This window comes from Netta rufina, assembly GCF_964035555.1.
Source record: "Netta rufina genome assembly, chromosome: 31".
In the NCBI taxonomy this organism is placed as follows: domain Eukaryota; kingdom Metazoa; phylum Chordata; class Aves; order Anseriformes; family Anatidae; genus Netta; species Netta rufina.
Window position 1 is genome coordinate 2604061 of NC_140155.1, and position 24986 is coordinate 2629046.

The 24986-nt window shown below is 55.7% G+C and overlaps 3 protein-coding genes and 1 long non-coding RNA gene across 5 annotated transcripts in view; 1 reads left to right on the plus strand and 3 right to left on the minus strand.

Annotated features, from left to right (window-relative positions):
* Positions 1-11: 11 nt before the first annotated feature.
* On the minus strand, positions 12-4782 carry LOC311220386 (uncharacterized protein; the record flags this gene model as incomplete). Its single annotated transcript, XM_084303894.1, has 5 exons — positions 4717-4782; positions 3570-3679; positions 3301-3399; positions 1076-2871; positions 12-65 (listed from the first exon to the last, which is right to left on the minus strand). Exons 2-5 carry the CDS (start codon positions 3655-3657, stop codon positions 12-14), a joined length of 2037 nt encoding a protein of 678 aa, XP_084160020.1. The 5' UTR covers positions 3658-3679; positions 4717-4782.
* Positions 4783-8400: 3618 nt separating this feature from the next.
* LOC311220424 (E3 ubiquitin-protein ligase TRIM7-like) lies at positions 8401-16115 on the plus strand. 2 transcript variants are annotated; one of them, XM_084303946.1, is made up of 7 exons: positions 8401-8999; positions 11276-11380; positions 11478-11705; positions 12334-12356; positions 12443-12558; positions 12883-12915; positions 13669-16115. In XM_084303946.1, the coding sequence occupies exons 1-7, from the start codon at positions 8487-8489 to the stop codon at positions 14193-14195; spliced, it is 1545 nt and encodes a 514-aa protein (XP_084160072.1). In that variant the 5' UTR covers positions 8401-8486; the 3' UTR covers positions 14196-16115. The 2 variants fall into 2 exon arrangements, with proteins under 2 accessions (XP_084160072.1, XP_084160073.1); XM_084303947.1 differs by having other exon boundaries at positions 11294-11380.
* A 182-nt stretch (positions 16116-16297) lies between these two features.
* LOC311220387 (zinc finger protein 692-like) overlaps positions 16298-24986 on the minus strand; it is a gene marked incomplete at its 5' end in the record, with an annotated part of 9073 nt that continues 384 nt past the window's right edge. The window contains 11 exons of the mRNA XM_084303895.1: positions 16298-16824; positions 17248-17347; positions 17649-17763; positions 18160-18238; positions 18470-18532; positions 21009-21137; positions 21630-21776; positions 21987-22035; positions 22673-23083; positions 24035-24066; positions 24162-24415. Coding sequence (XP_084160021.1) covers positions 16497-16824; positions 17248-17347; positions 17649-17763; positions 18160-18238; positions 18470-18532; positions 21009-21137; positions 21630-21776; positions 21987-22035; positions 22673-23083; positions 24035-24066; positions 24162-24415 — 1707 coding nt within the window. The 3' untranslated portion in view covers positions 16298-16496. The remainder of the gene's footprint in view (positions 16825-17247; positions 17348-17648; positions 17764-18159; positions 18239-18469; positions 18533-21008; positions 21138-21629; positions 21777-21986; positions 22036-22672; positions 23084-24034; positions 24067-24161; positions 24416-24986) is intronic.
* On the minus strand, positions 18854-19827 carry LOC311220450. Its single transcript, XR_014619224.1, has 3 exons — positions 19675-19827; positions 19180-19262; positions 18854-19014 (listed from the first exon to the last, which is right to left on the minus strand). It is a non-coding gene; the product is annotated as an uncharacterized lncRNA (long non-coding RNA).

Sequence of the window (24986 nt, forward strand, 5' to 3'; positions counted from 1 at the left end):
CCTGCTCCATCTCAGGTCTGCTTTTTGGGGCTGGAGACGGGGACCCCGTGGGGATAAACCGGCCCCTGAGGGCGCAGCAAGCGGGGAGGGAGATTTTTTGGGGGGGAAAGAGGGGAAAAAATGTAAACCCCATGCCCTACAGCCAGCTGTGCCTGGCTCTCCTCGCACCACAACCCCAAATCCCATCGCTGCCCCCAGTGGGAGATGTGTGGAGGGGTTTTAAAGCACGTGGACCCCGCGGGATGTGTTTGGGGTTGGATCCTACGGGGAAAAATCCCCCGGGTAGGAGCTGGGCTTGCTGGGGAAATCGTGCTCCGGGGACAAAAGACATCGAGACACACGGAGAGGGGTTTTTGGTGAACTATCCTCTATTTTATTACCTGCTGAGCCAGCCTCTCCATCCCTGCCCGAGCCCCCTGGTGCATCCCAAACCGGCTTCGGTGTGACCCAAGCATATTTGGGGCAGTTGGGGCCGGTCCCTTTTTCTCTTTCCTGAGCCGTTTCTCCCCAAAATCCCCCCGTGGCAGGGGGTCCCCGCAGTGAACCCTGTTTTTTTTTTGCTGCTGATCCCCTCCCGTGCACCCAAACCCCCCCAAAACAGAGGATGGAGAGGGCTATAGGGCGATCAGCCAGCCCTCCCCAAATCCACCCCTCACCCCATTCTCCCTCCGTGTGCCCCCTCTCCCCACTTCACCCCCCTCAGTTCCATCCTAACCCCCCCCCAAACACACCCCAGGGTGTCCTGGACCCCCTCCCCAGCTCCCAAACAGCCCCTTTGCACCCCCTGCCAGGGGCTGGGGGACCCCACCCCAGCTTTGGGGCATCCCAAAAAGCAGGGGGTGGCTCTGTCCCCCCCCCCACAACCCCAAATTCTGCCCCCATCTCAGGAGCTGGGGGGCAGCAGGGACGCCCAAGGCTCTTGGGGGGCCGCGGCACCGCTTCGCAGGGCGTCCCCCTCCCCGGGTCTCCACGCCACGCCGGGGGGCACGAGAGCTTTGGCAGCCCAGCCTTTAGGGGCCGTGGAGGAGGAAGAGGAGGGCGAGGAGGGCGAGGAGGGCGAGGAGGAGGAAGGCACTGGGTGCTGCTGGAAAACGGAGCCGGGCTCCTCCGCCCAGAGCTCGGGGGGTGTCGGCGTGCCCCCCCCCGGCTTCTCTCCTTCCCACCAGGAGGGAGGCAGCAAGGAGAGCCCGCTGCTGCCGGCGGCGGCGGCGTGCAGTCGCTGGTGAGCCGCCAGGGCGGCGGCGAGGCCGAAGGCTTTGCCGCACTGGGGGCAACCGTGGCGCTTTTCGGGCCCCCCCGCGCCGTGAGCCCGCTGGTGCCGGTTGCGGTGGGAGCTGCGGCCGAAGCGTTTGCCGCAGTGGGCGCAGGAAAAAGGCTTCTCGCCCGTGTGGGTGAGCCGGTGGCGGTCGTAGTGGGAGCTCCAGGCGAAACCCTTGCCGCAGACGCCGCACTGGTAGGGTTTTTCTCCACGGTGGAGCCGCCGGTGCCTCTCCAAACTCAGCGGGGTGCCGAACCCTTTGCCACACTCCGGGCAAGCGTGGGGCCGGCCCGCTTGGGCGACGTGGGTGCGGCGGTGAGCCAGCAAAGTGGAGCTGACGGCGAAGCTCTTGCCGCAGTCGCCGCAGCGGTAGGGCCGCTCGCCCGTGTGCACCCGCCGGTGCCGCTCCAGGTGGGAGCTGACGGCGAAAGCTCGCCCGCACTCCCCGCAGCGGAAGGGTTTCTCCCCCGTGTGGACACGCCGGTGGCGCTCCAGGTGCGAGACCCAGCCGAAACTCTTCCCGCAGGCCCCGCACGGGTAGGGTTTTCCCCCGGTGCTGCTTTCCTCGACGCATCTTTTGGCAAGCGGCTGCTGCCGGGCGTGGGTGCGCCGGTGTTTGGCCAGAGCCGAGCCCCAACGGAAGCAGCGTTGGCAATCCGGGCAGGGGTAGGGCCGCTCGCCGGTGTGGACGCGCTGGTGTTTGAGGAGGTCGGAGCCGTGGGCGAAGCTTTTGCCGCACTGCTCGCAGCGGTAGGGCCGCGGGGGGCTGCCGAGGGGGTCGTCCCCAAGCGGCGGCGTCTGGGTGCCCTTGTGCTTGAAGCGCCGCGGGTCCGTCTGGTGGTTGAGGCGCTTGCCGCAGTCGGCGCATTTCTGGGGGGGCGGCGGCGGGGGTTCTTCCTCCTCCTCCTCCTCCTCCTCTTCCTCCTCTTCCTCCTCCTCGGAGGCGGCGGCGGCGGCGTGGGTGCGCATGTGGCGGTCGAGGTGGGAGCTCCAAGCGAAGGCTCGCCCGCACTGGGCGCACTGGAAGGGCTTCTCCCCCGTGTGGATGCGCCGGTGGCGCTCGAGGTGGGAGCTCCAGGCGAAGGCTTTGCCGCACACCCCGCACTCGTAGGGTTTCCCCCCCAAGTGGCTCTTCTGGTGCCGGTCGAGAGCCCCCGGGTCGGCGAAGCTGCGGCCGCACTGGGGGCAGCGGTTGGGTTTTTGGCCGCCGGGAGCGTGGGTGCGCTGGTGGGTGAGGAGCGAGGAGCTGACGCTGAAGCGGCGGCCGCAGTCGGGGCAGGCGTAGGGCCGCTCGCCCGTGTGGACCCGCTGGTGGATGGTGAGGTCGGAGCGTTGGATGAAGCCCTTGCCGCAGTCGGGGCACTCGTGGGGCCGGTCGCCGCTGTGGATTTTTTGGTGTTTCACCAGGGCCGACTTGTGGCTGAAGCTCTTGCCGCACTCGCCGCACGTGGTGCCGGGCTGGGGGGCTCGCTGCGGCGGGGCTTCCCCGCTCCCGCCCGCCTTCACCTCGGCGGGGCTCGAGGGATGCTCCTCAGCCGTGGGTTTTGAGGTTTCGGGCTCTTTCTCGGCAGTTTCTTCTCCGGGGGGTTCCTGCTCCGCTCGTGCTCCGTCCTCTGTGGGGCACAGGGAAAGAGAGACGCGACCCAGGCAGATTTTGTCTCTGCCGGGGCTGGGGAGATGAAACGGAGGGCAAGGGGGGGATTCCTCCTCGTTTTATTTCACGTTTTCCTCCAGGGAAGCACCTCCAGGGGAGCCGATCCCCATCCCACCCCCCCGCCACCAGCACGAACGCAGTAATTAAATCACCGTCGCTTCCACCGCATCCCCATTTCTCTCTGGATCACCCCAAAAATCCTCTCGGCTGACTGCAGAGGGGCTTTGGCATTTCCATTTCGGCCAGGACATCCCCCTGGCATTGCGCTCTGGCCTTCCCAGCATCTTTTTCAATTTTGGGGAGATGTCCAAAGGTGGGGGAAAGCCACCAGCAGGAGCCAACCCCATTTTTTTTTGTGCCACGACCACGGCGCAATGCGGGGGCTCACCTCCAGACGGGGCGTCCTTGGGGACGTGGAGATCCAGGGCTGTTGGTTCACCCTCGTGGGCCAGGCGGGACAGCAAGTTGGGCTTGGAAACGGGGAATTCTGGAAAAAAAAGGAGGGGGGAGAAACACGGATCAGCAGGGCTCGCCCTCCTCAGGAGCCCCCCAGCCCCTTGCACGAAGATGAGAGGATCCAGTGACCCAAATCCTGTCCCCATATTCGGATATTTGGCCCATCCCCGAATTTTCTCCATTATTTTGGGCTCTCCTCACCCAGCGCCATCAGCGTCTCGTAGCTCTCCTGCATCACGTCGCGATACAGCGCTCGCTGTCGCGGGTCCAGCAGCACGTAGGGCTCCATGGCCGGCCTCGCGAGCCCCCCCCTGCAATAAGGACGTGACACCCCCATCAGCAACAACCCAACCCCAAGGATTTGCATGCAAAAACCCCCCTTTTTATTAACCTGTGGATTCTCTTCTGGCTGATAGAAAGGCTGAGCCCCCACTGCATCATAAAACTGGGGGCTGATAAGCCTCTACCCCTTAATCCACTGCTTATTTTCCCAGATCTTCCAGCGTAATTCTTTAAAAATAAATAAATAAACCCCATATTCCATTAATATTCCATATTTCGGTAACCTGCAGACAACATCCTCACCCTAAAACAAACCGATATATCACTGGTAGCATCACTTATCACCAGAGATTCATTTTTTTTTACTGCACGAGCAGACTCTACGCTCAATAACTCAGCCAAATCCTTTTTTTATCTTTTTTTATTTTTAATATAGATGCAGGTATTTTTCCGAGGGTTGCAGGCAATTAGGTCAGAAGCACTTAAATCAGAGCGGCTGAATTACTGGATGCAAGAGTTTGCTTTCTAGTAGGTGGAACAGGTCCAAGACATGCTCCGTGCACACTTTCCAGTGTACACAGCAGCTTTTGGGTGATTTTTCACTCCAATCGTATCAAATCTAATTCCTATTGTACCAAATCCTGAAATCCTGAGTGCTCCTCCACGGGTTCCTTCACCTTCATCAAGATTCCTGTCCCAAACTTTTCATTTTTTGCCCCCCCCAAAACACACAGCAATTGCTCCCCAACCCTGCAAAAAGGACGAATTACAGATATTTCTCTACCGTGCCCTGAGGAGCCACAAATTTCGGGTGCTCAGCACCGTCTCTAACAAATCTGGGGGGAAAATGTGACTTTTCCCAAGTAGAGGAACCAGGTTTGGCGCTCTCTGCTGCAAAATCATTTAAAAAAACAAATTGTTCCCACTCCTCCCTCCTTTCGCTCATCCTCCTCTGCGAGCAGCGTTTAGGATCCCGCTTTATTTCTATTTTCCAGCAGAGGATGGAGAAGGGAGGACTGACGGGGGGACAGAAAGAAAGGTTTGGGGCAGGCTGTACCCAACTTACTGATGTCAGGAATAAAAGGGCGATTTCAGGCGCACACCACGGATCCCTCCTACATTTATTTTTTTCCCTGGCAGCTCATCCTGCTTCATTTTATTTTCCCGGGTGGTTTTTCCATCCTGCTAAAAAAAAATAAAACAAAAGGGGAGGGGGGGGTCAGCACTTTCAGCACTCAAAGGCACCCGAACGAGACACGAAATGAATCCCACCCCGTGCTAACAAAACAAGGGGAAAGGACGGAGGGACGCCAGCACCTCCAGAAAGACAATGGGAAGAGCTTTTTTTTTTTCTTTTTTTCTTTTTTTTTTTTAACAAGGATGGAGAGCATCTGGCGGGCTGAGCTGAGTGTGCGGGTGGCGAGGTGGATGGGCTGGGAGGGGAGAAGAAAGGAAGGACGGAGGGGAGAAGGAAAGGGGGATGGAAAAGGAGCCATTTTACACTCCCTATCCGCATCCAAAGACCAAGCCTCCCCGTTACCTGTGGTCTCCGGCTCGGGAGGTGCTGGCGACAAAACCTGGAGGTGCCCCACTCTCTGCCCCCCACCCTGCCTTGAAAAAAAATCCCTCTTCTCCCCCCAAAACACAGCACAGAGGGGCAGGGGGCTGGGTGTCCCTCCCTGGGGTGCAAGGGCCACAGGGAGCGGTGGCCGCAAGCCCAGCCCCTCTGATATCCTGGGCAATAAGAGAGTTAAAAAAAAAAAAAAAAGGGGGAAGGAAGGAAGGAATTAAAAAAAAAAAAAAAGGAGAGAGAGAAGGGTAAAGAGCTCTGCACAATTGCCAGGGCCCTCTGGCGGCAATATCTATGGCATGGGCGGAAATAGAAATCTAAAAAAATCCTTTGGGAGAAAAAAAAAAAAAAAAAAAAGAGCAAAATAAATAATAAAAAAAATCGCGTGGATACACCTTGCAAAACCTCCCCAAAATAACAACACATATGGATGCACAATGTCACCAGCAAAATCAGAGCAGTTCTTTGGCTGGCAGCCACTTTCACCCCCATGATGTGGCCAGCATGGTTTGAGGAGAAACAGTGAGGCGTTCTTCCCAAAATTATAGAAATATGACAATTTTGGGGTCCCACAGTGACATTTCCTTGTGGATGGCTGTGGCTTACAGCGGAGCTCCCCACTGCAGGCCTCTGCCAGCTCAAAGCAGGACCCCCTGAATTTATGGATGATAAATCTGTTAGGGACCACTTTGAGGGCAAATATCCTAAATTTGGAAATGGGGGGAGGTATCGTGGGACATTTGAGCAAGTCTGGAGTGAGGGAACGGGGCAGCAGCTGTCCCAATTCTTTCCAAGGGCTGTTTCTGCAGAGAAAGGGGGGGGGATCTGTCAATGGGGACAGCTGCATGCATGTCCTGCTGGTAAGGAGCACAGTTCTGATGTGTTTAAGAGACATACGAGGATTTAGGGGCTCACAGAAGCCGCAAAATGGCCCCATACGTGTGGTTTTGTTTGTTTGTTTTCTGTTTGTTTGTTTGTTTGTTTTGGGGGGTGCATCCTCAAAGGACCCATCACAGTGGCAATGGCTGCCCTCACCCAAGATGAACACCAAGGTCTCATTCCCCCGCCCCAGGGGGCCATCTTGAGCAAGGCTTTCCTCAAGCAAAAAGGGAGGAAGCAGCCATCTCGCCCTACTCGCCCCGACGGCCCTTTAGGGAGGGGGAGGCCGCAGCCATCTTCTCCTCTTGCCCTGCCTGAGGGCGAGGCGGCCATTTTGAAGGAGGGCACGCGGCCGCCATTTTGGAAGCGGGCACGGCGCCGCCATTTTGGAAGCGGGCACCTCCTCCCTGAGGAGATCCCAGCACGCAGGCCCCAAATTTGCAGTTTTTCACCCCAAATTCTAGCCCACCCCATCCAAACCACCACCAGAAAGTAGCATTTCCCACACCTACCTCCTCGTCAGAGCAAATTTCACCAGAGACAGTGAGGAAAATGTAAAAAAAGGCAGGGAAATCCTGGTATTAAATCCTCCATCTGTCTCATGCTTCTCCAACTTCTACTTTGCAATTTTTAATCATTTGCACAGGAAACCTGGCTGCTGGGTGACAGGGGTGCAAACCCAGTGTCAAATTTCCCTAAAATGCTTATTTTTGAGGTGAAACAGGACACCTGTGACCCAGCATGGCTCCAAACACTCCTCGCTGGACATGGTGTCTCCTCTTGTTAGAAATAAAAGCTGGTTTAAAAATGACAAAAAGCCAAGGCAGGACATGCAAATGGCTTATGGTATTAAGGCTTAATTACATCTGAGAAGATGCGTTTGAAATTAAATGTCACCGGGGTGGTTGGGGCAGGTTTCAAGCACCCACCTCAATACCCCGGGATGCTTCTCTGCGCCATAGGCACCCCAAAACCGGGACCTTGCTGGCGTCAGAGCCAATTAACCTCCTTTAATTTTCCATCCCCAAAAACGTGCTTTCCCTCCGGCACTTCCTGTGGTGCCAGCTGAGGGGAAAAATCAAGAAAAATGGAAGAACGTGACGGCAGAAGAGGGGGACAGCTCCGGCCTCACGTGCCCTGTGGTGACACTGTCGGCAAAGAACCCCAAACATTAAGAATAATTTAAAAATAGCAGATTGCCAGCGTCCAGCCCAACAAAGTCACTTTGTAGTTGGAAGTTGAGACAGGGAGACGATGATTGTGATTATTAATGCGTGACTTAATGGCAGCTGTTTCGCAGGGACGGGTTAAGATGCGGATAAACGTGCATTTGAGGCGTGTTTTCAGGGAGTGAACGGAGCATTTTGGGATCGTGGAGCTGGATGCAGCATTATGCAACACTATAGACACCAAGATGTGTGTGTCTGTGCACGTCTTCTACAGACCCTATAGACACTAAGGCACACCCCCTCAGCACCCTATAGGGACAGAGACATTCCCCTCTCCCCATACCATATAGGATCCCCCCAGCACCTGATAAGAAGCCATGCACACCCACCCCCCAGCATCTTAGTGTCTGTAGGGTGCTCTGCGTTTGTGTGCATGGTTCCTATAGACCCTATAGACACTGAGGTGCTGGGGGGGGATGTGCAGGGCTCCTATAGACCCTATAGACACTGAGGTGCTGGGGGGGGATGTGCATGGCTCCTATAGACCCTATAGACACTGAGGTGCTGGGGGGGGATGTGCATGGCTCCTATAGACCCTATAGACACTGAGGTGCTGGGGGGGGATGTGCAGGGCTCCTATAGACCCTATAGACACTAAGGTGCTGTGTGTGTGCATGGATTCTATAGACCCTATGGTGCTTGGGGGGGATATGCATGGATTCTATAGACCCTATAGACATTAAGGTGCTTGGGGGGGATGTGCATGGCTCCTATAGCCCCTATAGGCATTAAGGCACCCCCCCCCAGCACCCTATAGGGTCAGAGGCGTGCTCTCCCCTCCCACCACCCTACAAAGCTCCAAAACCCTATAAACAACCCCAAATCTTTCCCAAATTCCCTTCCATAGGGGGTCCTTGGGGTCCTCCCCCCCCCCGACCCTATAGGAACCAAACCCCGCCCCCTCACAGCCCCGCCCCCCTCAACCCTCGGTAAGCCCCGCCCCCTTTCCCCCCTCCGCGCAGGCGCACTCCCCCTCCCGCCTGCTCCCCCCGCGCACCGCGCATGCTCGGCCCCGCCCCCTCGCCGCACGCATGCGCGGCCCCGCCCCCAGCGGCCGCCAGTCGGGGCGGCGGCGCGGAGGGGAGCGGAGCTCGGAGCGCAGCGCTGCTCGTGGCAGTGGTTGAAGGAGGGGGGGGAGGAAAGGGGGAAGGTTCCGACATGGAGGCGCCGCCCGCTCCCCCCGCCGTGCCGCCGGCTCCCTGCAGCGCCGCCCGCAGCCTGCAGGACGAGCTGACGTGCCCGGTGTGCCTGGAGTACTTCACCGACCCGGTGCTGGTGGCCGAGTGCGGCCACAACTTCTGCCGGGCCTGCGTCACCCAGTGCTGGGAGGACTCGGCGCGGCGCCTCTGCTGCCCGCAGTGCCGGGAACCGGTGCCGCAGCGGCTCTTCCGCCCCAACCGCTCCCTCGGCAACATCGTCCACATCGTCCGCCAGCTGGGGCTGCCCCCCGGCCCTGCCGAGCCACCTCCGGGGCCTCCAGCCCCTTCTCCGCCTCTGCCCGCCGCCGCTCCGCCGGGTCCCCCAGGGCCTCCGCGGTGTCCCCGGCACGGTGAACCCTTGCGGCTTTTCTGCGTGCAGGACCGTCGGGCCGTCTGCGTGGTTTGCCACCTCTCCCGGGAGCACCGCACCCACACCGTGCTGCCCGCCGAGGAGGCGGCCCACGCCGCCGAGGTGAGCCGGGGAGCAGCCTGGGGGCACCCCCCAAACGGGTTATGGGGTGGGTGGGGGGATGCAACGGGGAGCAGCCCCCCGGGGGGTGATTGGGGTCTTCTGGGGGTGAGGGTGCGGTGGGGGGCTCGGTAGAGGAGCCCCCCCCTACCCTAATAAAAATGGGGTGCGGTGGGGACCCCATTTTTGGTGAATTTGGGTTTGTTGAGGGTGGGAGATACAATAAGAAACATTGTTCTGTGAAAGGGAAGCAGCCCTGTTAAATGTGGGGGTGTGATATGGGCACCCCACGTGGAGCAGTGCACCCTAAATCCCATGGGACCCCCTCTACACACACAGCAGGGTGTAAAAGTGACCCCCCTCTAGGTTTTAAACACATTAGGAAGCTTTTATCGGGGATATGGAACCCCTAACTCGCATCTATATGGGGTGCAGTGCTCTGGGGCTGCCCCCCATGCTTAATGGGGTCCCCTACAGGGCTGTGGGGGCTTATATAGGGACCCCTTTCCGAGGTAGGTGCTGCCCTATGTGGTGGGGCAGGATATGGGGAGCAGTAGGGTCCCAAACACCCCCCAGGATGGGGGGAAATATTGGGGTGAGGGCTGACCTCGTGCAGTAGGATCGGGTCAGGGGGAACGTCCCCCATTCAAAATGGCGCTGGGGTTAACTGGGAGGATACTGGGAGGGACTGAGCTGGCCTGGGGCTGGCTGGTTTTGTCTCCCGTGCTGAATAACACGGAGATCAAGTGGCACGGGGTCGCCTTTGTGAGGGTGTGAGTGTGCAAAACAACACCAGGCGACCCCAAATCCTCACCTGCCACGTCCCCGAGCAGAAATCCCCCTGGAGTAAGCATTAAGCATGCAGCTGGCCTCTTTGGGATGGGGATAGGGATTTTTTTCAGTATTGAGCGTGATTTGGGGCAAAAAAAATGCAGCAGGAATCCCGTAGGAGAAGCTTTTTTTCCCTGCAAATAAAAAAACAAAAAACAGCCCAGGGCGGTTGGGGAACGTGACGCAGGAGCCGGATCTCCGCGGTGGAGAAAGGGACGCCCTCCTCCTTGCCCTGAGGGGGCTTTTTGGGGAGAATAACGAGGGATTTGGGGGCGGGCGAGCCGAATCTGAGCAGCCAGGCCTCAGTTTCTTGGTCGGGGAGGAGAAAAGCAAGATGCCGGCCGGGCAGCGGGCGCTTACTGCGCAGCAGCAGCTGGAGGAGGAGGAAGGGAGGGTGGCACCGGGGAGATCTTGCACCACCGAGCATTAAAACCACCCGTTAATTCTTCAATTCCCGTTTTTATACTGTTTTTTTTCAGACCAGATTGAGTGCAGGGGCTTTTTAATTTTCACCCCGGGGATGAAAATGACTTTTTAGTGGGGGAGCTGGAGCTTGAGCCGCCGTCGCTCACCCCAAATTTGGGATCTTGTCCTTTTTTAGCACGGCGACATCTCCAGGCAGCTCCGCCATCGAGTGCTGCCCTGTTTTTTTGCCTCGTTAATCTGCCTTTGTGCTTTTTTTTTAAAAAAAAATGGTTTCCCATCAGGCGCAGCTTGCAGCCTGCGCCCTGTTTTTCTGCCCTTTGCTTTAATCTCACGCCTCGATCGTGACTTTCCACGCGGTGCCAGGCAGCGAGCCCGCGTTCGTGCCCTCCCTCACCTCCCAGCTCGTAGCAAAACCCCTTTTTTAGGGTTTTCTTTCCCCAAAAAGCCCCGCCGGGGCGTCTTCCCTGCTGCTTTTTATTCGGCGTTGCTAGGAGCTGCTTCGTCGGGGGGTCAAGTGACTTCAACGAGGCCGGGCGCTGCGGTTTGCTTTGCAGTTAACGAACTTAGTTAACGAACTAAGCCGTTAACGAACTTAATGTGGTGGCCAGAACCGCCCCCCCGAGACCCCGATGGGGCCAGGAGGTGAAAGCTGATCCCTGCAGAAGGGTTTTATTCGTGGGTTAGTGGTTTGCCTTTACAGGGAGCTAAAAGTTGGGTTGTTTTCCCCCACCCCGTGCTCGTTTCTCTTTCTTTTTCCTGCTTTACCTGGCTCTGAGCTGCTCAGGCTGCTTTTTAGTTGTTTGTTGTTTTTTTTGTATGCCCAAAACAAAAGGATGAGGATAAGGTGAGAGAGGGAGGACGTGGTGCAGAGCTGATTTCACCCCAATTTGGGTTAATGCTGCCTTTAGCTGCAAAAAAAAATCATCTTCGATGAAATTTAGCCCCTTGTGGCAGCGGGACTGGAGGGAATTCCTTCCTATCTTTTTCCTCCGTGTTCCTAATCCCCCCTAAATTCTCCTCAGATCTCTTCCTCCTTCCAGGAGGTGCCGCAGGAACATCTGAGCTCCCTGCGGAAAGGACGCGAAGAAGCCAAGGCCGAGAGGGAGAAGCAGAGCGAAGACTTGCTGGTGAGCGCCTGGGGGGGGCGAGGGACTTCCCGAAACCTTCCCCATTCCCTCCGGGGCTGCTTTTCTCACAAAATTTTCCCCCTCCTGGGGTTTTTAGAAGCAGACGGAAGTGGAGAGGCAGAAGATCGTGGCCGAGTGCAAGGAGCTGCGAGGTTTCCTGGAGGAGAAGGAGCAGCTCCTGCTGTCCCGCCTGGAGGAATTAGACAGAGACATCGTGAAGAGGAGAGATGAGAGCGTCTCCAGGCTCTCCGAGGAGATCGCCCAGCTCGATAAGCTGCTGGGGGAGCAGGGAGGAGAAAACGGCCCCGGGAACCAGTCCGGGCAGGTGAGAAACTTGGGATGCATCCTCCCAACCCATAGATAATGGTATAGCAGGGTGTAAAACCCCAAAAAGCTCTGCTCTGGCACCCTTGGGGTAAAAAACCCTGTAACAGAGACTGTGGGGTGCTGATGTGCTCTGCTGGGGAGCAATTTGGGGTTGGGATCCTTAATTAACTCTGATTAATGCAGGGTTTTCTTGGCTTCCTGCAGAGCTGCTCTTCTTCTGCCCCCTCCTAAAACTCCCCACAGCTGTGGGTATAAAATCGACCCTCAAAAATCTTTTTTGGCCCCTTTTGGGGCCAAGGACTGAAAAATATCAAAATAAATCTCCCAGATATCTGTTTCTCTCTTAATTCATCATCAATTCATCCTGAATCTTAATCTTGGCAGCTTGATGGCAATCGTGATTTTTTTCTTAATTTTTAAGATTTGTGGATTTGTTTTTTTCGCCCCCTCTCACCCTAAAAAGGAAAAGGGGGGTGAAAAACACGAATTTTGCCATTCTTGTGAGTCCCTCTGCTCCCTGCCCTTGAAACACCAACGGGGAGCTGACCCCTGAGGGGAAGGGGCTGGTTTTGGGGTGGATTTTGGAGCTTGTGGGACTGACTGGGGCTTTTTTTTCCTCTCTCCAGGTTGTCACCACGGCTGGAAGCAGGTGAGCGAACTGGGCCCTTGCTGGTTTAACTGGGAGGAGCCCTCTTTTTTCCAGAGGGCTCCTAATTCTGCTTTTTTTCTCCCCAGCTTTGAGAGCTGGATGTTTTGCAAGCCGGAGGCCGGCTTTGCCGAGCTGGAGAAGAAACTGAAGAGCTTCTCCCAGAAGAGCGCGGTGCTGAAAGAGGTCCTGCTGGAGTTCAAGGGTGAGCACTGAGGAAAAAAAAACCTTTAAAAGCGTTTCCCTTGTGATTAATTTCTCTAAACAGAGAACGAGGGCTGTGCTCTCGTTTGTTTTGCCCTTTGGGGGAGAGCTTTTATGGTTTGAGGAGCTTTTCCTTGAAAAATCGAAGCTCTTTTTGCTTGAAAATCACGTTTCCTTTGGGTTTCTGCTTGGAAAACTCGTTGTGGGTTCACACAGTCGTGTTTGGTGGCTTGCCACGAGGCAGGGAGCAAGGATATGTGCTTGTAGGTAATCCCTGGGGATTCCCCACGCGTAAATGAACCTAAATTTCTTTCTTTTCCTGCAGAAAACCTTCGGTTTGAGTTGGAGAACGATACAGGTGAGCAGTTTGGCTTCTTTACGGGGCAGTCTGACCGTTATTTTTGCAGCTCTGAACTCATTTTCAGCTTTTCAGGGGGAAAAACCTTTGAGATAAGGCCTTTGAGAGGTCAGGAGAAGCAAAAACTCACTGGTGCCGCGAAAAAAAGAGGCAAAGAAATGATCCAGCTGCTGGAAGAGCCCAGAAAAGGCCCAAATTTCAAAATTTTATTAGGAAACTGCAGGGTTAAGAGGAATATTGAGCTGCTCTGCTCTACCCCGAGCGCGGAGACCTTTGGCACGGCTCGGGGGGGGTTGATTTTGCTCCGAGGTGGACTTTGAATCCTCGGCGTTTGGTTCGGGGCTGAAGCTGCAGTTTCCCTGCCTGGCTTTGTGGTGGCAGGGGAAGGAAAGACCCAAATTGAGCAGCCTCTGCTCCTCCCGGGCCTCTGGAGGGCAAGAGCAACCCTTAAACCCAAGGATCTTTATTCTCCTTCCTCTCTGGCACGTGGCACCGACTAAAAACACCATTTTTGCCCCCAAATTTCTATTTTTGGGACAGCAAGCCTGCAGGCTTGCAGGATGGCACACCCAAATTTCTGTTTTAATTACCAAAGGGTCCTGAGTTTTGCTCCCACGTGGCTTTTTGGGCATAAATCTCCTTGCTGGTGACATCCCTGCTGCTGGCCTCGTCTGGTTGGGCCCATAAATCCAAATTTAGGGTGGAAAAGGTTTTTTTTTTCTTGCTGATTCTCACGTTCTCATCTCCTTCCAGGCGATCTCTCTCTGGATCCGGACACGGCCAACCCCTACCTGGTGCTGTCGGAGGACAAGAGGAGCGTGAGGCTGCGGAGCGCCCCCCAGGAGCTGCCTGCCAACCCCAAAAGATTCGATTATTCCTTCTGCGTGCTGGCGGCCGAGGGTTTCGTGGCTGGGAGGCATTACTGGGAGGTGGAGGTGGGCGACGGGGAGAGCTGGGTGCTGGGGGCGGCCCGCGAGTCGGTGCGGAGGAAGGAGAAAATCGACTTCGCACCCGAGGAAGGGATTTGGGCGGTGGGGTTGAACTGGAAGGGGAAGAATTGGGATCAGTACCAGGCTTTCACCTCCCCGGAGACGCCCTTGTCCCTTTGCGAGAGGCCCAGGAAGATCGGGGTGTACCTGGACTACGAGGGCGGCTGGGTGGCGTTTTACAACGCCGATAACATGGCTCCCATCTTCACCTTCACCGCCGTTTTCACCGAAAAGATCTTCCCTTTCTTCTGGCTCTTTTATGTGGGCTCCTCGCTCTCCCTTTGCAATTGACCCCTCTCATTTCTTTTCTCCTTCCCTCCCTCCCCGAGGTGACCTGCAAGTAGTGCCCCGATCCCCTTCCCCTTTTTTCCCCCCTTGCTTTCAGACAAAAAGCCCCCAAAACTCGTCCGTGTTCTCCTAGTTCAGCTTTAGGGGGGGAGTTTCATCTTTTTGTTCTCTCGTTTTTAAAAACAAAAAAAAACCGTTTGGGTCGCTTTTACCCCGAAAAAGGTTTTCTGGGGGCACCAACCGTTGAGGGTGGACAAACCCGGCTGCTTACGTAGCCCCTCTCTGAGGTTCTTTTTCTCCTCTTTCCTCACGCTCCGGCCTGCCCTATAAGCAACCCTTTTCCCTTCTCGTTCTTTTAAGCTGGCTGCCCCCCGTGGCAAACCAGGGAGAAGAGCCCCGTTCGGGGGGGTTTTCCTCGCTTCCTGCCTTCACCCCGTAGCAAAGCCGCCTGCTTCGTGCACCCCGGAAAGCTGTCGAGGGCTAGAAAACCTGTGTGAGGAGGAAAGGTACCGTACCCAAGCCCCCATTTCTGACACCGTTGCTCTGCAGGTCACCTTTTTAGCAGTTTTTTCCCCCTGTTCTCGCTTTTCCCTTCCTCGGGAAGGGGCCCAGCCTGTCTTTTGCTGCCACTAGAGAGCAAAAACCCCGCGATCTTCTCCCCGTTCCCATTGCTGAAGGTTTATAGGGGCGAGGCAGGGCGAGCTCGGGGTGCTGGGTGCCACCCCAAAAGCTGCTGACCAGGAGTCTCGATGCAGCCAGCTTTTGGGCTCAGTTTGGGGGATTTTGGCTGCGTGGTGGGGGGCAGGGGGGGGGGAAGGCTCGTTTTTAGGTGTGACCTCGCGCGTGCTTACACCCTCGTGTGCCCCCCCCCCCCCCCCCTCGCGATGCTGTTACGTCTCTTTGCCCTGTTTACTCTGTTTAGTGGGGAAATAAAAGTTGCTGTGCAAAATTAAAAAAAAAAAAAAACACAAAAAAAAAACCAACCCAGCGCCTCCTCCTGTGGTTTTTGGGCCCAAAACGTGGGACAGGAGGAAAAATCGCTCCCCGGGGCCACGCTGCTGCTGTCTCCTCCCTCCCACCGTGAGCTGGGGCCTCGTTTCCTCCACGGAGGGGTTTTTTTGGAGCCCCCCCCATCTCGTGTTTGCCCTTAAAAACCTCAAAAAGCTCAGCTCCTGCGAGCACGGGGGGATTTTTAATGGGGTTTGTGCAGCTCCTGGCGCTCAGAGGCTTCAACGCTGCACAGGGGCTGAGTTAAATATTCAACATCATTGCCCAAAGGGGTAAATTTTAAAGGGGGAGGGCTTTTTTGGGGGCCTCGAGCTGGGTTTTTGCTGCTCTGGGACTGGAAGAACCCCTGTCACGGGGCTGCATGGGGCTCAGCATCCCCTCAGTGGGAGAAGAGAGGCCAAAGTGAGCCCTAATTGTGACAGATTTGGGTCTGGCTGCTTAAAATATTTCATCAAGCCCCTGGGAAGTGTCTCATCGCTGTAGGATGGATCCTGAAACCCCAAAAAAAGGAAGTTCCTGGAAGATTTACGTTGCTTTTTTGGGGTCCAAGGCTGAATTTCTACAACCAGCCCCATTTTAAGCACCACGGATGCTCCAGCAGCTCCTTTCCACATCAAAAATAGATAAATCTGTGCCAAAAAAAACACCTTAAATCCTTAAATACATCTTTTTTCCCCCAATTTTCTTGGGCTGAGGGTCTTCTCGGATACATAAATACTGCAAATACTTCGGGGCTGGGGGGAAAAAAGAGGGAAAAAAGTACAGAAAAGGTACAGAGACGCCAAAACCCATCCAGTTTGGATCCCCTCCGGCGACTTTCGGCTTCCCAGCCCAACTCGCCCCCTTTTATTGCCCTAAATCGTGATGATCTTGGGTCTGATAATAAAAACCCTGTCTGCTTTTCGTGCCAAATCAGTAATTTTCTACAAAACGACTCTTTTATTGAGGATCCTGCTGCAAAATATAGGAAGAACGAGAGAACGAGCCCCCATCTCGTGCAAGGAGGTGAGGAGGGGGAATTTTTGCTTCCCTGGAGGAGCAGGGAAGCCCCTCTGCCCCCCCGTCCTCGTTTGGCCCCTTGTTTTTTCTTGTTTTTTCTTGTTTTTTCATGTTTTTTCCTTGTTTTTTGGCACTGGGACGCGAGGTCGGTGCCTCCTGGAGGATCCAGCATCATTTTTACCTCCTGCCCTCCTCCGAGGAGGATTTTGGTCCCCGCTGGATGAGTCCTGAGAGGAATTTTGCTACCGACCTCACCACCATCCAGCATCTTTCCCAGATTCTGCCCCAAAACCGCCCTTATTCAGCCGAGGCAGCGCTTTTCTCCGCTTCTCCCTCATCCTCCCTGCTTGGGGGCTCCTCCTGCTCTGCCCCGAAGACCCCGAGCGCCTCCGTTTGCCCCATCCCAGCCCCCAGGAGGCTCGGAGGTGAGGCTGGCACGGCTTGGGGGGGTCCTCCGGGGGTTTCGGGGTGGCTTTTGCTCTTGTGGGCCGTGACGTTGTCCCTCTTCTCGAACTTCTTGCCGCAGATGTCGCAGGAGAACTGGTAGAAGGAGTCGGCGTCGTGCTTCTTCATGTGCCAGTTGAGGGAGGCTTTCTGGCGGCAGGTGAAGCCGCAGATCTCGCACCTAGGAGGAAACGGGACGGGGTGTAAGAGGGGAAAAAACCTACAATAAATAAAGCAGGGAAGCAGATGGGGGAAGCACGTAAATTTGTGCCATCCCCCAGTGAGTGCAGAGGGAGAATCTTGATGCTGCAATTTTTTTTATCAGCTGAGCAACCTCAGGCCAGCTCTGCGTGGCTTCAGCACACCCTAGAGGGAAGGAAATGCATTGCTCTCCCCCAAAACCCTCCAGAAAATGGCTTAATTTAAGCTTCCTCCAATCAACCCCGTGCCTGCGCCCCGAATTTTGCATCCAGGTGCCGTTGGCTGGAGCAGGAAACATGATCTGGAGCAGGAAAACTGATGCGGAGCAGGAAACCTGATGTGGAGCAGCGCTGACGCCAGCGAGGTGACCCCAAATCGTTAGGGGATGGGATTTGGAACTCACTGCAGGGGTTTTTCCCCCGTGTGGATGCGCCGGTGGATGATCAGGTTGCTGCTGGTGCGGAAGGAGCGGGCGCAGAACTCGCAGATGTAGTCCCGCTTGTCTGCAAGGGAGGAGGAAAACCACAAAAAAAAGTGGTTTAGGGGCTGCTGCAGCCTCGAAAAGGAACCCGGATGATGATTTTGGGGTGTGTTTTAGGAGCCGGGATGCTTTGCCAGCACAGAAATGGAGAGAAACGAGAAATTGATGGACCTCCGGGGTGGAAAACAAGCTGATGTGGTAGTCTAGAAGGTAAACGGGTCAAAAAAGGGAGCAAACAGGAGGTATTGGTATGGAAATAGGGTCAAGGAGGTGGGAGCAGCCCGGGAAAGGCGTCTAAGAAGGGATGGAGGCAGCTGGCTCACCGCTGTGCAGCTTCTCGTGCTCCTTGAGGTGCTTCTTGAAGTTGAAGGACTTGCCGCAGCTGGGCTCCGAGCAGGTGAAGGTCTTTTGGTGAACGTGCTGGTACTTCTTGTGGTGCTGCAACGTGGGGAAAAAAAGGATAGGAGTGAAGATGGCCACCCCAAAAATCCCTCACCAAGAACCTGCGCTTGGAGGAAGCCCTGGGGCATCTTCCAGCTACAACATTCATCTTTTTTGATCCAAAACAGAAGGTGGGACTGGGAGCAGTCCCCTGGGCTGAGCAGGCAGCGAGCTGCTGGTTAATAAAGCCAAGAATTAAAAAGTTGGGATCTCCAAATCCATCTCAGAAGAGCAGAGACGTCAAAAATGGAGCGCAGGAGACAAAATCTGGCTCAAAAGCGGCCGCAGCAGAGGCTCAAAGCAAGGAGCAGGAGGGATGAAGGCGCTCGGCTGAACCTCCCGTGCACGGAAAAGGGATTTGGGGCCCTCCCACCCCACCACCACCGGCCTCACGTTCAGGTACTGGCGGTTGGAGAAGATCTTGCCGCAGCCTTCGAAGTCGCACAGGAGGATCTCGCGTTTCGCTGCCTTCCTGGAAGAGCGAGGAATTATCAGGGTGAGCACGGAGAGCTGAGAAAGCAGCCGATCTCCCTCCTTCCCCCAATCATTTTTATCCCCCAGAAGCTTAATTTTAGCCAAATAAGAGCCTCCCATCGCAGCAGGAGCTGCTGCAGGGACAAGAAAAATGTCCCAGCAGGTGGTTTATGCCCCAAAAGGGCTGATTTGCACCTTTTCATCCTCCCCTTCCCAGACCCCTCGCTACCTGATCCTCTTGGGGCCGATCTGGGCCACGTCCTCGTCGCACGACCGCGTTCGCCGCTTGCAGCTGGAAGAGGAAAAAAAGGTCTTGAGCGAGGCTCCTGTCCCCAAAATCCCCTCTCCTCGCCTCAATTTAGAGCTGAGGAGCTGGAAAGCAGCCACAGTTGATGGTTTCTAAAAAAACCCACGGTGTTCAAACCATCCTTTGGACGCCCAAACCATCCTTTGGCCAACTCTTCCCCTTTTAACATCAGAAAGTCTTAAAAACTTCAGAAAGCCACTGAAATATTTCTCCCCCCCGGCCTCGCAGCAGGCAACGAGGTTAACAAACGCACCTTTCAGACACTGTAAAGAGAAATAAAATCTTTTATTATTCGTTACAAAGCCTTTAACAGGGTTTTTGGAAGTGTCCTAGTGCATCTCTGATTGTCGTCATCCTCGTGTCCACCTCACTGAGTTCTCGTTTCCCTCAAAACAAGTTTCATCTGTGCGTTTTTTTCAGCTTTAGCCATGGCTTTGTGGAAAGAGCAGCTATTCCTGGCTGATATCCTGCAATCAGAGAGAGATTTTTTTAAAAATTTGATGTTTTTATGGGGCAAGAAAGAGATTGTTCATAGATGGCCACGCCAGGCTGCATCTGAATAAAAACACGGGCTGGGCATCTTTGTCTACAATCTCCTCAAAGTGTTTTTTATCAGCTCAAGGTGGCATTACCGTAGGGCAGCGAGAAGAGGATGAGCCATATTTTCTTCTTAGAACAGTCTTTTATCTCCATTCTTCCAGTTGCTGCTCCAAAACTGGGGGAAAAAAAGTAAATTTTCTAAGTCCGAGTACGACAACTGTAATAAAACTCCTCAAAAACGCACCACTGACCTCAGGTTTAATTCGGAGGGGTGTTAAAAGCTTCCCCACCACCCTGCTTTTTGCACAAGCAAGTCAATAGCTGCTTTTATCAGCCACATCTGAAAATCCCAAGAGGGTTTTGGGTCCATCTTGAGGTTTTTTGGGGTTTGAACGTGAGGGTGACAAGTGGGAAGCGTGCAGAAGCCCCAAATGCCACAGAGGTGTGAAAAAATCCCTCTCTTACTTAATTTTTGGTATCAACAGGGAGCAGCGAAACCAAACCTTTCCTGTCAAACTGAATTTGAGTGCCTGGCATCCCTTGGTGTAACCCAAAAAGGAGAGAAGAAAGGCAAATGCCAGATTTACCATTCCATTTATCTTCCTGGAACGACTTTTTGGGAACACGTCCTCTCTTCCAGCAAGCTCCTAGGTGGCTCCTGAGCTCCTGCAAGAGACAGGGAGGGCGTTGAGAAGCGAAACGAAGTGGTAAAAGCATGCCAAAGCGAAAAAATAAATACAAAAACCGTCGTGGAAGCGTGCAATACTTACCTGCTAAGGTTTGGGGGGTGCGTTTTGGTGTCTTCTCTCAAGGGCACACAAAGGTAAGAGCAGATAAGTGGTCGCTCCAGCTAACTCCAAGTAAAAAGTTGGGTTTTTTACTTATTTTTTGTAAATGCCCTTGTATTGGAAGAAAATCCAGGAAGGTGACGATGACTCCTTGTGTGTCAGACCCGAGAGGCAAAGGACGGGACCAGCATCAAGACCAACCCTCACGGGAGCAGACAAATTTTCTCTTCCTGCTTAAAAGACGCCTGGAACTGAGCAACTACTCCACCCTCCTGTCTCATTTTGAGTGAAAAAGGGAATTTTTGAGCCCACGTGGCTGGGCAGGAGTGGCTAAACCATAACTCAGCCTCAAAGTGCTTGCAAATTCAATAATTCTGGTCCTGAGTAGGACGTCCTTCGACCAAGGCTTTGAGGTTGGATGAGCGCTGCCATCACCACGGGCTCCGTTTCGTTTGGGGTGACAGCCCAGTGACATTGCTGCCAGCCAAGAAGCACGGCCACGCGCGTGGAGGACAAAAACCAAGCGCCACTGCCCTGTGCGTGGGGATGAAACGTGGGATTTTGGGCCGTGTGGAACCATACAGACGGTCCCCGCGCCTATGCGAGGAGAGGAGGGATTGCACGTGTGGATTGCAAACTTCCAGCAAGGCCAGGCTGCTGTGAGGAGGTTGGAAGAAGGTTTTCACCATCCACCAGAGCAACCAAACCACCTCCGGTGGTTCTGGAGGTGGTTTCACCCCTCTGGAGGCCACCAAATCTCTGCTCCGTGGCTACTCATGCTTGGGACCAGCTCCAGGCTGGGTGCTGAAGCACCCAAAGCAGCAGGCACGTGCGTGGCCGCAGAGGAGACACCGTGAATGACTCCCCCATCAAGACCAGCAGCCAGATCCCTCCTCTCAAGCTCCAGCACAAGATGGGGCCAGGTGCCAGCAGCTCTGCCCCAACGAGGACTAAAACCAGGTGACTTTGTCACCTCCCTTTGCAAACACGCAGCCCTCTCCCTTGAACTTCACGCATTTTTACAACTTTTGGGTAGTTTTCCGTGTGGTTTCTCAGCCCAGAAAGCAGCAGCGTGTCCAAAGGTGCCCCCAAATGCTCATTCAGTAGCCACCGCCGTGGTCTTCCCCGCTCACCTGACTCGCCCACCCCTCTCTTCTGCTGGGCTGGAGTCGATTGGGCTCGGCTCGCTCGGGCTCTGCTCCTCTTTCACGGGTTTCTTGCGGGATTTTGGCTGGCTTTGGCGTCTCTGCAGCTCCGAGTCGCTGGGGGAGAAGAGAGACACGGGATGGGCAAGATGGTTTAGGTGGTTGGCCACCGTTGAGTGTGGTTGGGCCTCATTGGGCACGGTTGACCACTCTTGGCCACCATTGGGCCTTGTTGGCCACCGTTGGGGCACGGTTGGGCCCCATTGGCCACCGTTGGGGCACGGTTGGGCCCCGTTGACCACATTTGGGGCATGGTTGGCCGCTCTTGGCCACCACTGGGCCCTGTTGACCATGGTTGGGGCATGGTTGGGCCCCGTTGGCCACCATTGGACCCTGTTGGCCACTGTTGGGGCACAGTTGGGCCCCGTTGACCACATCTGGGGCACGGTTGGCCGCTCTTGGCCACCATTGGGCCCTGTTGACCATGGTTGGGCCCCGTTGGCCACCGTTGGCTGCCATTGGGCCCCGTTGACCACGGCTGGGGCACGGTTGGGCCCCGTTGGCCACCGCTGAGCCACGGTTGGCCACCAGCCTCTAAGCACTCTTCACCTGTCCAGAGATGGGTGGTAGTTCTCATCACGCAGGTCATCGGTGTAGGCAAGGTCATCGTCCTCGGCGAAGTCCTCGTCCTCCTCTTCCTCCTCTTCCTCCTGAGACGCGTTGCCCTGCTCCGGTTTCTCCTCCAACACGGGTGTGCTGCCAAAATGCAACGGCCAAAATCAGCTCTGCTATGTCCCAGCGGTAATTTTTTTACGGAAACTTCATTAAATGGTGGCGTTGCCGTCAGAAGATGCCACGGGTGCAAAGAGCTCGAGGATGACCCCGTTCAGGTGCAACCTTCAGCTCAGGAAACGCCAATTTTTGGTGTTTTGTGCTGGGGGAAAGCCCCACAGGGCCGCCACTCACCTCTCATGGTCCAGTCCTGTGGTTGCCACCTCCATCTGCCCTCGGGGAGCTGCGAGGAAACAAAAGGAGTGGTGGTGAGGTAAGGCAGGGCTCTTTCACCCAAAATCTTGGAGATGCAGAGGAAGGAGGAGTGGATTTGGCAGCAGGACCGGGGAGCCTGCAGGTGTTGGAGAGCAGATTGTGCCCTTCTGCTGGCCAAGTCACTCCAAAATCCTCTCCTGGAAAGTTCAACCTCTTCTGAAGTAGCTAAGACAGGAAAGAAGAAGGTTTTCTCCTTGATCTTGGCTAAATGGAGGAACTTCTGAGAGCTCTACCTACGTGGGGTCAGCAAGGTCTTCTACTTTTGGACTACCTGAGACTTGGGACCACCCAAAGGTCTTCTAATTTGGACTACCAGAGACTTGGGACCACCCAAAGGTCTTCTAATTTGGACTACCAGAGACTTGGGACCACCCAAAGACCTACTTTTGGACTACCAAAGACTTGGGACCACCCAAAGGTCTTCTAATTTGGACTATCAGAGCCTTGGGACCACCCAAAGATCTAATTTTAGACTACAAGAGACTTGGGACCACCCAAAAATCTTCTAATTTGGACTACAAGAGGCCAACAGTGAAACGAGAGCAGAGCACGGGAGCCCACCTTCCTCCCAGCTGAAGACGAGGAGGACCACCACCCAACCTCACCTCCATCACTGCTTTCACCCGCCTCCTCCCTCTGGTTTCCATCACCAGCGGGTGACCAAGCTGCCACCTCTGCTTCAGCACCATCCTTTTTGGGGCTGGATCCGTCCACTTTGGGCTCGGCAACGAGCCCTGCCCGCCGCAACGACCGCCGGCGCCTGGGGACGGGTGGGGAGTTGGACCCCAAATCTTCCTCGGTGACTCCCCACGGCTGCTGGCCATCGGCCACGGTGGGGACGCCCCAGGAGAAGCTGTGACCGGCCACGCACTCCCACACCAGCTGGGCTGGGCTGCCCGAGGCTGGGGGTTTCACGTCGGGGACGAAGCCACACTCTTGGCCATGGCCATGGGAGAGGGCGACCAGGCGCTGCAAGGCATCGGCGTGGAGAAGGCTGGGTTCTGGGGTGCTTGGTCCTGGGTTAGGGCATGAAAAAATAAGCGATTCGGTGATGGACAGGTCCAAAAATTCGACTTTTGGGTTGATTTTTGGTTCTCCGAACCCAATTAAAGATTTTTTTGGTGTTGGGATAACGTCAAAGGGCTCCCTCTGCCCTGGGTTCTGGGGTGTTTGGGGTGCTTGGTCCTGGGTTAGGGCATAAAAAAATAAGCGATTCGGTGATGAACAGGTCCAAAAATTCGACTTTTGGGTTGATTTTTGGTTCTGTGAACCCAATTAGAGATTTTTTGGTGTTGGGATAACGTCAAAGGGCTCCCTCTGCCCTGGGTTCTGGGGTGTTTGGGGTGCTTGGTCCTGGGTTAGGGCATAAAAAAATAAGCGATTCGGTGATGAACAGGTCCAAAAATTCGACTTTTGGGTTGATTTTTGGTTCTGTGAACCCAATTAGAGATTTTTTGGTGTTGGGATAACGTCAAAGGGCTCCCTCTGCCCTGGGTTCTGGGGTGTTTGGGGTGCTTGGTCCTGGGTTAGGGCATAAAAAAATAAGCGATTCGGTGATGAACAGGTCCAAAAATTCGACTTTTGGGTTGATTTTTGGTTCTCCGAACCCAATTAAAGATTTTTTGGTGTTGGGATAATGTCAAAGATCTCCCTCTGCCACCTCCCCACCTCCAACCTCCTGGTGTCCCCACCCCACGAGCACCCTCACAGCTGCTTCTTCCCTTCTTTCACAACCCCAAAACCTCACAAAGACCCCAAAAAGCAGCTGGGGGAGGGGCCCAACATCCCCAACAAACCAACGGGGCAAGAGCCACCTCCGCGGCGACCCCATCCCCACACCGCCGCAAGCATCTCCTCCCAGGAAAGGGTGTTGTGCAATGCGAATTTTCACAATAAATGCATTTTGGGTGAAAAAATATAAAAGAAAATGTAGATGGGGGGTATCCATGGGGGAAAAAGGCACCTACCTGGGCTCAAAACACAACCCTGGGAGCTGTACCTGCGGAAGGAGGAGGCAGCGTGACCGACCTGAAGGTCGCCCGACCCCACGGGGTTTTTTTTGGGGTATTTTGGGGGGTTTTCTGGTCTACGGACCTGTCGAGGAGGAATTTGGCCAGCTGGGAGTGCAGGGCGAAGCCCAGCTGCTCCTTGAGGCGACACCACTGCTCCAGGTGGCCCCCCAGGCGGATTCGGCACTTGCTGCGGCGGGCGTCCAGCTCCCGGCGTTTCTGGCGGCGGACGCAATCGGGGGCCCGCTGGCGGCCCGGGCGGCCGGGATCCATGAGGGGGGGGGTCCTGGGGGGGTGATAAGGGGGTGATAATGGGGTGAGAGTAGGGTGAGGAGGGGGCTGGGGGGGTGATAAGGGGGTGAGGAGGGGTCTGGGGGGGTGATAAGGGGGTCTGGGGGGGTGATAAGGGGGTGAGGAGGGGGCTGGGGGGTGATAATGGGGTGATAAGGGGGTCTGGGGGGGTGATGAGGGGGTGAGGGGGGTTTAGGGGGGTGATAAGGGGGTTGGGGGGGTGATGAGGGGATGGGGGGGGTCTGGGGGAGTGATGAGGGGGTGAGGGGGGGTGTTAAGGGATTGAGGGGGGGGTCTGGGGGGTGATAAGGGGGTGAGGAGGGGTCTGGGGGATGAGGAGGGGGTGATAAGGGGGTGAGGGGGGGTCTGGGGGGGTGATGAGGGGGTGTGGAGGGTCTGGGGGGGTGATGAGGGGGTAAAGGGGGGGTCTGAGGGGGTGAGGGAGGGGCTGGGGGGGTGATGAGGGGGCTGGGGGGTGGTGTGGGGGGGTCTGGGGGGGTGATAAGGGGGTGAGGAGGGGTCTGGGGGGGTGATAAGGGGGTGATAAGAGGGTGGGGGGGGGGCTGGGGCCAGGGCTATGGGGCCAGGGGCTCAGGGGGAGACCCCAAAAGCCAGGAGC